Source organism: Hyaena hyaena, unplaced genomic scaffold (assembly GCF_003009895.1).
Source record: "Hyaena hyaena isolate Hyena2069 unplaced genomic scaffold, ASM300989v1 scaffold_18, whole genome shotgun sequence".
Lineage (NCBI taxonomy): Eukaryota > Metazoa > Chordata > Mammalia > Carnivora > Hyaenidae > Hyaena > Hyaena hyaena.
Genome location: NW_024080649.1, coordinates 5917005 through 5932541, shown reverse-complemented (window position 1 = coordinate 5932541; position 15537 = coordinate 5917005). Strand labels below are relative to the sequence as shown.

Genomic DNA, 15537 nt, shown 5'->3' with positions numbered 1-15537 from the left:
ACCAATTTAATAAGTATAAAATACTTTCGTCTTGGCTAATCTATCAACAATATTCAATCTTTACAGAAATCCAATAATAGCTAATTCTTATATATATATAGTGCTGAAGTCCTTTATGTATAATAATCCAATTAGTCCTACATAACCTTTGTAGTAGATACTCTTGTATTTGCATTTTACATATGGGACAACTGAGGCATAGAAAGGTTAAATAACTAGATCAAGTTTAATAAAAACATAGCCAGGATTTGAAATGAGGCATTCAGACTTCAGAGCCTTAACTTCAACTGTTAAATAGACTGTCAAAGAGACATGGGTTTTATGCAAAGCCCAGTTTGAGTAATAGAGAAATAACACAATAGGAGTCAGAAGGTCTGATTTCTATTCCCAGGTCTGCCCTGTCCAAAGGGTAGGTTTAGAGGAAATCATGTGATTCCTTTGGGACTGTATTTTAACTAATCTGTTAACTGGGGATAGAAGTGATTGTCTAGTCTGTCTCACTGGCTTGCTCTAACAACCAACTGAGAGGGTGCTTATAAATTTTGTGGAAAGCATATGCACAAAAAAATCCTGGGGTGCCTGACTGGCTCAATTGTTGGAACAAGCAACTCTTGATCTGAGGTTTGTGGGTTTGAGCCCCATGTTGGGTGAAGAGATTATTTAAAAATAAAATCTTAAAAAAATTTTTTTTAATTAAAAAAAAAAATTCTGTGCAAAGCACTAGGTGAGTTATTGTTGCTGAGTTTAAGTTCTATCTTTAGATTGCCCACTACTTAGCAGCTGCTCTTTGCAAATAAAAAAGGAACTCTGTATCAACAGATATTTGTTAAATGAATGGTTTCAGAGATCATTTCAAATCTCATTTGTTCTGGATTTGAACATACAACCAAAAGTTCACTGAGGCCAACTGTAATTAGATTTTACAAACACCTTTATTTCTTCCAATAGGAGAATCAGTAGTCAGTCTGTTGAGGAAAAGAACTGATGCCTTTGCAAACTGCTATCTGCTGCCTAACAGTCATTCCTAGATGCACTGTTCTAAAAAACACAGCTGCCTCTAGTATCTTAGGGCAGAAGTACTGTGAGAAAATGTGTGCTGTCAGCAATGTGAGTTTCAGCATTGTGATAAATCACTTAGCCGATGGATCACTCCGTATTTTCATCCTCCAGCACAGAGAGCACAGTACCTCTGTTACGCAGACTTTTGCCCAGCTTATCTGTACCTGTTTATTTATCAAAGAACCAAGGACACCTTCAGTGTGCATGTTAGTATTCCTTATTGGCCTCCTTCACTGACCTGTCTCCCTGCCAATCCTTTTTAAAAAAGGATTTACTCAGAAGGAGTTTATCTGTAAAAATAAGGAGTAAATAAACAAATCTCAACATTCTCACTCTCAAAACCATTACAAAGTTTTCAGGTGGGGGTTGGGCAGAGGACTATATCAACAATCTGTTACCGTTTTATTGAGACATCCAAATCTTTTAAACAGTCCACAATTGTGCTTCTGTGCCTCTGTACTGCATTTTGATCTGTTTGCACAGTCTTCAACAAAGATGTCAAAGCTACGTATCTGGATAAAACAAAGTTGCAGGAGACAGAATTAAAATGTAAAATTCGAGCTAGTTCTTCTCTAAAATAATGACAAAGAAGATGTCTAATGACTAAATATTTTTAAATATTTAAAAGACAAGACAGTGAATATAATGGTAATATTTTAAAGGCCTAAAAGACACTATAATCCTAAGTGGTGGTAATCAGAATTTAGGTTTGCATTCATGGTCAGGTCCATTTAAACTTCTAAAAGTGACTAATTCCATTCTTTCAATTCTTCCAGATAGTACAACAAAATAAGCATATGTCATGCCTTTTCTTAGATCCAAAATGCAAGAGGATATTATGTCAATTTACCATTTGTATTTTCTTGCTTTTGATACTGGTACCAAAACTGCCCCTATAAAGCTTTGAGTTAAGGTTCAAGCATCTGAGGGGTGCCTGGGTGGCACAGTCAGTTAAACATCCGACTCTTGGTCTTGGCTCAGGTCATGACCTCACAGTTCGTGGGTTTGAGCTCCACATCAGGCTCTGTGCTGATGGTGCAGATCCTGCTTGGGATTCTGTCTCTCCTTCTCTCCGCCTCTCCCCAACTTGTGCATGCACTCTAAATAAATAAACTTTCTTTTTAAAAAGATTCAAGTATTTGAAAATTCTTTTCGGGAGTGCCTGGGTGGCTCAGTCGGGTAAGCATCCAACTCTTGATTTCAGCTCAGGCCATGATTTCATGGTTTGTGGGATAAAGCCCTACCGTTGAGCTCCATGCTGACAGCAGGGAGACTGCTTGGGATTCTCTCTCCTCTCTCTCTCTGCCCCTGCTTACGATCTCTCTTTCTCTCGATCTCTCTCTCTCTCAAAATACATAAATACTTGAAAAATAAATAAATAAAAATTCTTTTGGAAGGAAGAGAGTTACTTAAACATTTTAAAATGCTCAACATGATAAAAAAAGAATCTTTTCTTCTGATTAAAACAGGAAAATGGGCAAGCAGGATATACTACACAAAGGAATGTAACAAAATAAAATACCAATAAATTCATCTACTTGAAAAAAAGAGCTAAAGTTTGCATTCCAGGTTTGCCACACAAAATGTAATTTTTCTTCTTAATTTGGAGCAGCGGTCAACAAATCACAGCCTCTACCTAGAAGACTCTAGCCCTCTGTTGTGTGGTTTTATAAATGAATTTTACTGGAACACAGCCACACTCATCATTTACAGAGCCTGTGTGCTTTCATACCAAGAGGCAGAATTGAGGAGTTGCCACAGAGACTCTTAAGGCCCACAGAACCTAAAATACTGACCATTTGCTCAGACAGAAAGTCTGCTGACTTCTAATGCTAACGGTATAAACAAAAGTAAATTAAGTCATGAGGCAAATTCTCATATCCTTTACAAAACAGTAGTTTTAAGATCAGACTAAAAAGAAAAAACTGAGGTGAAGTTCTAGATATGTCATTCAATCCATGTGTAATCTTGAACAAAGTCACTCTTGCAAATACTGAGTTTATAATACCAAGGTACAAGATATTTTTCAGTTGACTTACCTAATATTCTTGTCATTGTTCAGTAAGAAACGACCCAGGATGTTTATGGCTAGGACCTAAAGAGAAACAGTATAGGTTAAAAATCGGAGAAAATTGAGTATTTATGTCATTTAAGGATCACTCCTGGCTTCTGATGATATAAGCAATTCAAAGGTGGTAGTTGGTATTTCTACAAATGGCTAGCAACACACAAAAACAGAAACAAAATGAAACAAAACTCTGAAGGCAAACTCTTAAAATCATATTCTATTTCAACAGTAACTGCTGAAAGATTATGTTTTAAAGTTATATTGTTAGTGGAAGAATAATGCTGGTACAGCCTCACTGGAGAAAAAAATCTGCCAATAATAAATATGTTATTATATATACATATATATTAAATATGTTAAATATCACCTCTGCTTCAACAATTCTTCTAGGAATTACCTGGTAAACACACTTGTACAAATGCACGTATGTACATATGCATAAGAATCTACTGCAAGACTATCTGTAATCACAAATGATAGGGGACATCCTAAGTGTTTGTTAATAGCAAATTTACTAAATACACTATGACGCACCCACACAATGGAATATCATGCAGCCACTGAAAAGAATGGATGGATTCAGGCGCCTGGGTGGCTTAGTTGGTTAGGCATCCAACTCTCTATTTGGGCTCAGGTCATGATCTCATGGTTTGTTCGAGCCCCGCATGAGGCTCCATACTAACAGTGTGGAGCCTGCCTGGGATTCTCTCTCTCTTTTTCAAAATAAATAAAATAAACTTAAAAGGAAAAAAAGAATGGTTCTGGCACATGCTACGACATGGATGAACCTTGAAGACCTTACGCTAAGTGAAATACTCCAGCTACAAAAGAACAATACTATATAATTCCACTTATATGAGGAATCTACAATAGTCAAATTCACAGAGACAGTAATTAAAATTATAGTTGCCTGGCATCAGAGGTAGAGAATAATGGAAAGTTATTGTTTAATGGGTACACAGTTTCAGTTTGGGAAGACAAAGAAGTTCAGAAGATAAATGGTGGTGCTGGTTGCAAAACAATGTAAATGTATTTAATGCCACTAAACTACAGTTAAAATGGTAACTTTTATATTATGTATATTCCACCATAATTATTTTTTAATGGGAGTGGTCTCTATACATGAATATGGTTTCTCTACATGAATATGGACTAGCTCCAAGGTAATGTTAAGTGAAAAGAGTAAGGTGCAGGACAATATATATATGTTACTATTTTGTTTGAAAGGTAGGGAGAGGAAGAAAACTAACCTAAGTTACTTTGGTTTAGTTCTCTGGATACTGGAATGTTAAAGACAAAAAGAACCATATACAAATAAATACTAAATTGTATTTAGTAAATCTGTTTTGGCTATGAGCTAGCAATTCTTTTACCATTAAGTGATTGAAAGAATGAATAAATTCATGAGGGAAAACTCTCCATACAGAAGAATTCCAATTATTTAATGAGGAAAAAATGAGGAAAAGAGAAAGTATCTTTGGAACGCCACCCTAATAACTACTGCAGACAAGATTCTCTGATGGATACTAAAATTGGTGGGCCAAAAATCTAAGAACACGGTATTGGCACAGCCTCAAAGTGTCTCCTTCAAAGTATTTTTAGTTACAAAGGAAAAAATAACAACTTTACAGTGGAGAGACACAACAGACACTACCTTAACCAGATGATCAAGGTTAATATCACCAGTAATGAGACAAATAGATAATATATACTTCCTGATATGATACTGAGAAAGGCACATCACTTCTGTGGCGGTCTTGCTAAAAGAACAGAACCTCAATCTAATTATGAGAAAATATCAGAGAGACCCAATTTGAGGGACATTCTACAAAGTAACTGATCAGTACTCTTCAAAAATGTCCAAGTCATGAAAGGACAAGGAAAGACGAAGGAACTGCTATAGACTGAAAGACACTAAGGAGACATGACAATTAAATGCAATGTGGGATCAAGGATTGGTTCTTGAAACAGAAAAAGGACAGAAGTAGAAAAACTGGAAAATTTTAAATAAATTCTGTAATTTACTTAACAGTATGGTACCAGTATTAACTTCTTAGTTTCAGTAATTATCTATAGTTATGCATGATGTTAACATTGGGGAAACTGAGTTAAGGGTATATGGGAACTTGGAACTAATATTTGACACTTTTCTGTAAGTATAAAGTACAAAAAAAAAAAGTTTCAAAAAGTGGGTAAGAGAAGAAATACACATGTACAGACACATTTTATTTTTTATTAAAAAAAAATTTTTAATGTTTTATTTTTGAGAGAGAGAGACAGCATGAACAGGGGAGGGTCAGAGAGAGAGGAGATACAGAATCCAGAGACAGACTCCAGGCTTTGAGCTAGCTGTCAGCACAGAGCCCGATGCGGGGCTCAAACCCACGAAGCGTGAGATCATGACCTGAGCCGAAGTCGGACGCTTAACCGACTGAGCCACCCAGGCGCACCAGACACATTTTAAATATAAATAAAAAAAACATGTTAGAAAAGGATAACCGTATTCCCCACCAGAAGAATGTGAAAGCTACCCACAGCCATTTTCTTCCCTGCACACCTTTTGTACTGTTTCAGTTTTTTTTTTACTTTAAGTATTTCTTAAAAAGAAACACAAATATTTAAGAAAAACAGATTAACTCAAATATGATGTCTTGTTCAAAGTGAATACGATTCAAATCACAGCTCTAGTAAAAGCTTTTCTGAAATGTCTACTTCACTCAACAACATCTATATATCTACCTATACCTAAGATCCTCCAAACTTTATTATAATCTATACTAAAAGACTTCAATGGAGGAAGTGATACTTTAGATACCAAAACACAGCATTATATATTCTGTGTCTCTTTCCTAAAGTTAATTTCCAAATGCAATTCATTTCCAAAGTACTCAAGTCTAACTATTCTAATTGAAATGCATAGCGGGGAGAAAGATTAAAAGACTTACTCGCAGTCCACTCTCTGATTTTATGTCCATGATAGTCAAAACCGTTTCATAAAGAATAGCATTTCCTACATTTTTACTAGTCTCCGTATTTGTGGCAACCTGAAAAGTCACAAGAGGGCAGTACATAAGTGATAAAATAACACTTTTGAAAAATATCCAGAGGTAACAAGGGACCTTTTGTGACTGATTACAGCTGCTGATGAGGAAACAAATAATTACTACTCATCTAACCATCATCACTCTGCTCCCTGCTATACTAAAATGAAGATTCAATGTAATGCAGATTGGGTCTACTCACCTGTGCTAATATATCATTCATAGCTTCACTTGAATCATCATCATTTCGTCCTAAAATTCTTAATAACCGCAAAATTCGTACCTAACGTGCAAAATATGAGAGGTGTCAACAAATAATGCCTGACACAAAGGAACTTACTCGATATGAAATTCAAATTATTTAAATGAAGTCTTAGATCCCATTAGAAATGACCAAAATTCAAACAGAAGAATTTTAAACATTATCTTTAGAGAAGTCATGTATATTTCTATGTCTTAATGAAGTAATGAGACAAGCCACACTTCATCACTGCACAGTTAAAAGGATACCATCACCTGTAGAGCTCTACTATATTGGTAAGTCAAGTCTCTATACAGTACATTAATTTTGACTATTACAACTATATATTCACTTATTAATGTAATTAGTTTAATCAATTAACTACCAAATTTCTACCGACACAAACTTAAAAGGAAAGAAACAATCTATTCCAAAGGTATTAAATTAATTTCTCCAAAATTCTCTTTCAACCTCACCTGCAAAAAGGGGTCACTGATACCAGAAACATCATGTTCTGGTGAATATCCCGACATGATGAGGTTCTTTAGAATACGAACTAACTGGGGCACAAGCTGCAGAGAAGAAACATGCATCAAAAAACAGTGAACATCAACTAATTTCTCATGAATAGACAGGTGATTTGGCTTAAAAACAGGGTACAAGGGTCTGAGTCCAAGAAAATTCTATTGATACAATATGCTGGTATACCGCTGACACTTGACAAACATAACTTAGGAGTATTTAGGCCAAGAACTCAAGAAGGAATATGTATTTTTATCTAAGGTAAAAACAAATGACTTTTTTACTCCAGAGTTATATATAGAAAGATACTACAAACAACAATATGTCAGAAGGCCTATGGGAACCAAGTCAAACAGATGCCTACAGGGCATACTGCATTTTTACTTCTATAGAACTTGACATACCTAGGTAATATACACATGTTCAATTTTTATCCATTCAAACATTTGGATATAAAATGTCATCACCAAAAATACTGGTGATGTTATTAAAATTACAGTTTTAAAATATACTATCTCAGAGGAAAAAAAATTCTCTGCTCTTAAGATAGGGCTAGTTATAGTCTTTTCCAATAAACAACAGAAATACAAAAGCCTTCAACATTGACCAAGGGGAAAAGACACATGGAAAGTTACATTTTTACATTAAGAAGATACCAAGGCCATGAATGATTTCCTTTCCCTATTCTCAACTCCTAAGACACAATATTTGGTAAAATTTTACTTCAGCACTTAATTATACAGACTGATTTGTTGTCTGCTTTCTTGTCTTATTTTATTAATACACATTCCTTATGGTCAGAATTCTTTTCTTGTCCTTCCATTGTCCATTAATCATAACACATAGTAGAGGCAAGTCTATGGCCAAGCTGAACTTTTTAAAATGCTTTAAATATCATCATTCATTTCATTCTGTTGACCTAGCACTTAATGTTAAACCCTATTCCAAAATGTTTGCCACAACAGGAAGTTTTCTAGGCTCCAACTAAAAACTCAGTTTAGCTACATAAACAACTCTAAGCACCTAAAATTAACAAAACAAGTGACCAAAGTGAAGTGAATCACATCTCTTTTGGAGGCAATCAGAACAGCCCCAATTTTGTTGAAGCTCAATTACTTTTTATCAATTACCTCTGGCTCTGCTCCCTCCATACTCTTCAACTCTAAAAGATCAAAACAAAAGCCAAGCTATGCCCAATGTATGCACTCACAACACGTAAGGCCCATTTATAAATGCAAGAAGAGCATAATCTGTATGAATTTAAAGAGGTGTAGCCATAACACTTCAGGATTAAGTAATTCGTAAGTCATTTAAACAAAATTCTAACTTGGACAACTCCAAGATTAAAACAAACCTAAGCTACAGTGACCTGTAAATTCTAAGTAGAATCCTCATTAAATCTGTCAACTGTGGGCAGATTTATATTAGAGGTGAAAATAATATAAATTTATGAACTGCTTTAAAATGTAAGTAAGTTTGGATCATCTAGTTACCAAGCTCTGCACCAAAAGCAGCTCACATTGCATACTTCCCAATGGCCTCCTTTTTTTTGTACTACACATATCCCTAATTATTTGTTTAATCTGATTTCGTGGAGAAGTCTTTTTTTCCTTGGGCTACTAAATTCAGAAATTGTTTTGCTCACTGACAAAAAAACCAGCACACCACATAAAACTGCCTTGGGGCAAAAAGCACAAATGTCTAAGTGTTTAACATACAAATTCTTGGAACCCAGCTTTATTTTTTAGATGAAAATGCAAGTTACTAAAAATGATGACAAGACATACAAAATAAGATGACAAAGGGAAGGGCTGCAGCCATGAAAATCAGTCGATGCCCACCCCACTCGACTCAAAATGCTTTTCATATTCCAAAACTTCCAGAAAAGATTAAGTGCAGGTAAGGGGGAAATAAAGGCTCTAAGTCTGAACTGAGAGCTCAGAAACACATACAGAGCTTTTTAAAGTATGAGGTTACCCACACATGGCTCTAAAATATCTACTTCAAAAAGAAGCAGAGTTTTGTGCCAGGCCCCCAAACTGATCTGGAATTGCCATCACCAAAGCCACTGGGAAACTGTTCAAAGTTTCTCAAATGAAAAAGAAGAAATGGCAAAGAAGGAGGTTTATAATTCAGGAAAGGCTGCAACTGAAATCCAAGGCTGATTCTGGAGTAGGGAGTTTAAATGACAAGACAAAAAACTGGACTAGGGAGTTAGCCAAAATTGCAAGAACAAATAACTCATAGTATTAAGCACAGCTGCAGTGTTAGTATATTTTTTAAAAGCCACATTTGTGGATGGATGCACAAAAGCTACTAAGGACCTAACGCCAGCATGCACCATCTAAAAGAGGGTTAATTCTTACCTTTTCATTCTAACATACAGCAGGATTCCAAACAGACAACAGGAACAAAACATACAAAGCAAGCATTAGGGACAGATACGGGCCTCATACTATTTACAATTATTTAATCAAGACAGGAACATCTAAGAAAAAAAAAAAGCGCCCCCCCCCCCCGAGAAAAAAAACTGCTATTAGAGCTTCATGAGATCTAAAATACAAAGTAAGCCCTATTTATTGAGTGATCAGCATCTTATAAAAGGAATTAAAAACACATGTAACTACCCAAAGTATAGCTTTCCGAGTCCTTACTACTGTCTTCTTTACTGTCTTCTAAAAGAAAGTGGAGAAAACAAAAATTTCCACTTTGGAATGTTGTAAGAAAGGAAGAGAGGGACCTAAGAAAGCTAGACTCCCACCACCAGTCAACAGCCTAAAATGAATAGAAGGTGACCCTGTGTTATGTAAAAGTAATGCCAAATTTCACTCTGCAGTTTTCACCTCAAAAAAATTTACCTGTCTTTCTCACACACACACACACACACACACACACACACACACACACACACACACACACAATTCCTGTTTGTAATCTGATCTCAGGTTACATTTCCTGACTTCAATGTGAAAACAGCAGATAAAGCACATGAGAGGCTGGTATGTCTGCCAACAATGAGAGAAGACTTCTATTATGAAAGGAAAAACACTGTACCACTGCCAGTTCTTATATGCCTAAATCTGGCTCCCAGCCCTAACAACACAGCAGGGCTGGTCAAGTCCTTTATTCAGTTCAATAGCTTCCTTTCAAAAGAAAATTCATAACTGAGAAAACCATGTGTTTTTTAAGAAAATCATTTTTCAATCAAGAAAAGCTTAGGCATACGGAATGGTGCCTACCTTTCTGAAATGTGCAAGCATGTCTGGGCTTCGTTCACACATTTCTGTGAGGAGGACTACAGATGTGTGAAGGACACCTGAAATAAAAGAGCAAACAAAAACTGAAAAATGAGGCTGTATATTATTCAGCTTCATAGAACAGGGTTTTGAGTTCTGAAGGTCAATTCCAAAAGGATAGTTGTTACTTTTGTTTTTTAATCTCCCAAAGAAGCTAAGCACTGAGGTGAATACAAAGGAAGTATTTCACAGATGCCTGACTTAATACTGGTCAAGTCAGTAGAATCAGAATATTTTAAACAATTATGTGACCAAGATAATTGCTAAAAAATGCCAAACAACACGTGTCTCCTCATCTGAGAATATCCATAAGGACATGCTTGGTCAATATAAGCTAGGTATCATCTGCTCCATACTTAATAAGCTGTTAACTGAGTTCTGATAATTCTAGGAGAAATCTTATTAAGACTGGAAATTTCCAGGTAAATAATATCACAACTCGAAGGTAATTATGGACGACAAAGTGAATGTGCTTGTTCCACAGCAAATAAAAAGGATCTCACAATAATTCCCACTAATAATAAATAAGTACCCTAACAATTAATTTGTTCAACAAGTAGATTTTGAGCCTTATAGGCACAGGATTGAATTAGTCAAATTAAATACACCTTAACATTTTTTCTCTTAGCATTTAGTAGGACACATGAATTTTCTTTACTCAGAACTTGAGTCATGGGCTTCAAAAGAAGAATAAAATGTCTGGGAAAGAATATCCATGTTCCATTTAATTTCTCTCAAGTTTAATATGAATACATCTAAGTACTTATAAGTTCCTATTACAAGTAACCTAAAGGATCTTCATAAATCTTACATTCCTACCACAACACAATAAAAAAATAACTTTGCCTATTATAAAATAGCCAGGAAATCAAGGTGTTTTACACATGAAAACCAAGGCTAGGATATTTCGTATATTACACTAAATATCAGTAACTTAACATAGTACTTTTAATATAGTAAAAGAAGACCAAAAATGAAAAACAAGTTAACTCATAGTAGCACTCTCCACAATAGCTAAAACATGGAAAGAGCCTAAGTGTCCATCAACAGATGAATGGATCAAGAAGATGTGGTTTATCTATACCATGGAATACTACATGGCAATGAGAAACAATGAAATCTGGCCATGTGTAGCAACATGGATGGACCTTGAGGGTGTTATGCTGAGCGAAATAAGTCAGGCAGAGAAGGACAAATAGCATATGTTTGCACGTATAGGAGGATTAGGAGGAACTTGATGGAGGAACAAGGGGGAGAAGAAGGGCGGAAATGGTGGGGGAAAGGGAAAGAGGCAAACCATGAGAGACTCTTGAATGCTGACAAAAACTGAGGACTGATGGATGTGGGGGGGAGGGGGGGATGGGCATGGAGGAGGACACTTGTGGGGATGAGCACTGAGTGTTATGTGGAAACTAATTTGACAATAAACTATTTGTAAAAAATAAATAAAAAATAAATAAAATAAAAATTAATAAGTTTAATATTTTCTGATCAAAAAAAAAAGAAAAACAAGTTAACTATGAAGGTATTAATCTCTAATTATAAAAGCAGGTTATGAGCGTAAAGAGAGATTCTTAGATCGATCAGCCCTTCCTGGAAAAGTGGCTACGCACAGAAGAAAGACTATTCCACTGCACTGAAACTGAAGACCATCAGTGGCTGAAGCCTATTCTCTTTCCTTTTTTCCCTCAATACTTCATAAGTACATCCAAATCACATTACCATGGTTCTTTTCATTCAATAAATTTTTTGTTGCTGGTAAAAACATCTCCATAAGTTCAGGAACCTTCCTGATGACATGAACAGCACATAGTGCTGCCTATAAAAAAAATAAAAAGGACAAAAGATTTATTTCAATTAAGTCAGGGCAACCAACCTTACGAAACAAGCAAACAAACAAAAAAAAACAACCAAAAAAAAAACCTTATCAACTAGTTCACCTACTAAAAGAAGAAAGAAGAAAGAAGTCAGATATCAGATGTATTATATACTAACTGATTAGGGCTTTCCAATTTATACTATTTCATTAATGAGAACTTTTAGTTCACCTGTCCCTTAATTCATACATTAGTAAGTGGACAAAAACTTCCTAGACTAGACCATAGTTAACATGAACTTATCAGACAAATATAACTTATGTAGAGTTTTACAAAGTTTTGCAGAGACTTCCATCTGTGATAATCATTCTCCTGAGTAGGATACCAAAAGGTTTTATAAAAAACAGGATGCGAATGAAAGATACTACTGCTGTTACTTTTAATAATATTTACACCTTCCCCAATTCACTCTCAGCTGATATCAAGAAAATCATTTGAAAGATAACTAGCTAGTCTCTACTGAAGAAAAGATGGTCTTGGCTTTTTCAGTGGAAAGAAAGATACAAAGATTGACTTTGATTATGCCCACCAAAAATAACCATAACTACTATTTGCTGGAGCTAAATACCATAAAAGTTTAGATACACTTAACTAGAAAAGATTTCAGCTAATACTTCCCAAGTTATATTTGGGGTAAGAAGTTTTTTCCAGTCCACAGGAATGTTTTATTTAATGAAATAATGTACTTTTTGAACAAGAGCAGCCCACACTTTGTTTAAGAGAAAGCACTGGCTTTGGTTTGCAATCATCATTAACAGTGTATGATCCTGGAAAACAGCTTGGTCCTTACAACATCTTGCCTCACACCATTAAAATAGAGGCAATAGTAAGTGTTCACTTCTTGGGAGTTCTAAATTTTTCATCCTTTGTTTATGAAGGTTATGGAGTTCAAGCACAATTTTAAAAAACAAAATGTTTATATCAACATATAAAAGCAAGTAAGAGAATGAGATCACTGTCTTCCACTACTATTCCATTTAGACACACCAATTTAGAAAGCGTATTCTAGATCATCATTCTCTATAATTCTCTTGGTCCCAATGGAACTGCACTTTCAGAAATTCAAAGGCACTAATACAAAGACAAAGGCACAAATTATTAGAATAAAAGTAAATTCTTAAAGTTCTGTTCATTATCACTTTGTTTAATACTGTTTAGAATCCAGTAAATTAGGTAGTAATTAGGTCTAGGATACCCAGTAACATGTTTGTTTATAAATCATTTGACTGAAAAAAGAGGAAAAGAATTAAACTATTCATAATTATCAACTAGAATTAATTAGTAATAAAAAACCACCTCCAAAATTAGAATAAACATAAATTTTGATTTAAAAACATATTATATTATTATATATTAAAAATATATTCATATGTAATCACTTAAAATACATTTACTGAAGAAAAAAGTACGTTATATTATCATCAGAGCTCTCAAAAACAATTTGCCTTCTCATCTCCATAATATTCCCTAATATTCTCCATCTCATCTGAATGCAGACATTTGGTTTCATTAAAAGTTACCTTTTTTCTTAAGTAAGAATTGGAGGTTTTCAGGAGTTTCTCTACCTCTCCTGCAAGATCTCTGCACATCTCTGAGGAGCCCATGCAGCCGAGGGTACAAAGTGCTAGCCCCTGTACATATTGCGTGCTATGATTAAGATCGCTGCAAAACAAAGAGGTATAAATGAACATGCTATACCGGTACTCCCCATAAAGAAGGTTCACAATCTAAGGAGGTGCCTCTGAATGATTCACAATTACTCCAATAAAGAAAATAATTAATAGAATCATTTGTTGCAAAATATGTTTGCTTTAATTTTATTAGACTATCTATACAGTAAACTGATTAACAGTGTCTCCTACATATAATTCCATGACTCCAAATACCAAAGTAACAGAACTTTGACAGGTTATCTGCTGAAGACAAATTACTGTAGAAAATTTAGTAAACCAATGAAAATGAAAACTGACAAAAACAAACTGTTTTTTAAACAGTTTTAAATAAAGCTGTATCTTTAAGATATTTTTATTTTTTTTCCTCCATTTTTTTTAAAGTAGGGTCCACATCCAACTTGGAGCCCAAGGTGGGGCTCAAAAGCACAATGCTGAGATCAAGACCAGAAATGAGATCAAATCAGATGCTTCACCAAATGAGCCACCAAGGCACCCCTAAAAGATTTTTAATATGCTCTATCACTAACTACCAAAAAAGGTAAGAAATTTACATAAACCAAAACCTTTAAAAAAATTAGAAAAAAGTCCCCACTACTAAAGCATTTATGACAACTTAAACATCACAAGAGAAATACTTTGAAACCTCTAACCTTTTGGTATAGTATTAACCTTGATGTCACGTTGATTTTTGTTTTTATTTTATGTATTCGAAAGAAAAAAAGAAAAAAAAGAATCACTAAAAAAATTAGCTAAATTAAGCCTCCTTTAACAAACTAAGCTAGATATTTACAGTGAGGCCCACTATCAGGTGATACAAATATACAAAATCCTATTTCTAGCAGACACTGATTAATGTACAAAATTATTTACAAGGAAGTGTACAGCTGAATTATTAAAAGCCTGAACTAGTAAACTCGTCTATATATTATAATCAATGCTTACTATAAAGAAACTGAATTATTATATGAGTTATGCTACTTCTACCAGCTTTAAGAACATTTTACTACCCGTTAGTCAGGCAGTTCTCAAGGATTTTAGTGGTTAAAAGATCTCTGGAAGCCCCCAAGCCTGTCTCAGGGGGTCTGTGAGAGCCAAAGATTTTCACAGTACTAACTCATTATTTGCCTACTGTACTGACTTATGCACTAATGATGCAAAAGCAGTGGTGGGGAAAACTACCAGCACATTACAAGTCAGAGTAGTGGCACCAATAACTAATGTATTCAATGCCACACAGAGGGAGGAAGGGAGGAAAAGAGTTTGTTTCACTTAAGACTACTTGTGACAAAGCCGTAAAAAAAGATTAGTTTTATTAAATCATGACTTGAGTGCACACTGCTAAGTATCGTGTGATGAAATAGGAAGTATGCATAAAGAACTGCATACTGAAGTGGTAATCTCAGAGAAAAGCACTTGGGCATTTGTAAGCTAAACTATGAACTTTTCAAATATACATGATTTTTTATTTGAGAAATAACTGACAACTATAGTTATTAAGATTTTGGTATTTGGCAGGCATTTTCTGGAAAAAGAGCCAACCTACCCTATCACTTCAAAAGCAACAACTGACAGTATTTGTTGCCAATGATAAAATCTAAGCTTTGAAATAAGAGGCAGAATTTTGGAAAATCAGTACTACACGATGAACTTCACAGTCTATCAATACTTTAACTCAGTGAGCAATTTTTTCCAAATGACTTAGGCATAAATGAAACACATAATGAAAAAGATTCTTTCAAAGTGCAAGACAGACCAATGGG

The 15537-nt window shown here is 34.8% G+C and overlaps 1 protein-coding gene and 1 non-coding gene across 3 annotated transcripts in view; both read right to left on the bottom strand.

Annotated features, from left to right (window-relative positions):
* The window catches only part of AP1G1 (adaptor related protein complex 1 subunit gamma 1), an 81933-nt gene that overhangs the window by 24632 nt on the left and 41764 nt on the right, over nucleotides 1-15537 (bottom strand). Inside the window, exons 4-12 of one of the 2 annotated variants that reach the window (XM_039221792.1) lie at nucleotides 13625-13766; nucleotides 11950-12046; nucleotides 10171-10247; nucleotides 9298-9306; nucleotides 6886-6981; nucleotides 6371-6451; nucleotides 6073-6171; nucleotides 3099-3154; nucleotides 1458-1571 (exon numbers count right to left, since the gene is read on the bottom strand). In XM_039221792.1, coding sequence (XP_039077723.1) covers nucleotides 1458-1571; nucleotides 3099-3154; nucleotides 6073-6171; nucleotides 6371-6451; nucleotides 6886-6981; nucleotides 9298-9306; nucleotides 10171-10247; nucleotides 11950-12046; nucleotides 13625-13766 — 771 coding nt within the window. The remainder of the gene's footprint in view (nucleotides 1-1457; nucleotides 1572-3098; nucleotides 3155-6072; nucleotides 6172-6370; nucleotides 6452-6885; nucleotides 6982-9297; nucleotides 9307-10170; nucleotides 10248-11949; nucleotides 12047-13624; nucleotides 13767-15537) is intronic. The other variant, XM_039221797.1, reaches the window with a different exon arrangement.
* Nucleotides 1091-1176, bottom strand: LOC120225508. Its single transcript, XR_005526822.1, has one exon. It is a non-coding gene; the product is annotated as a small nucleolar RNA SNORD71 (small nucleolar RNA).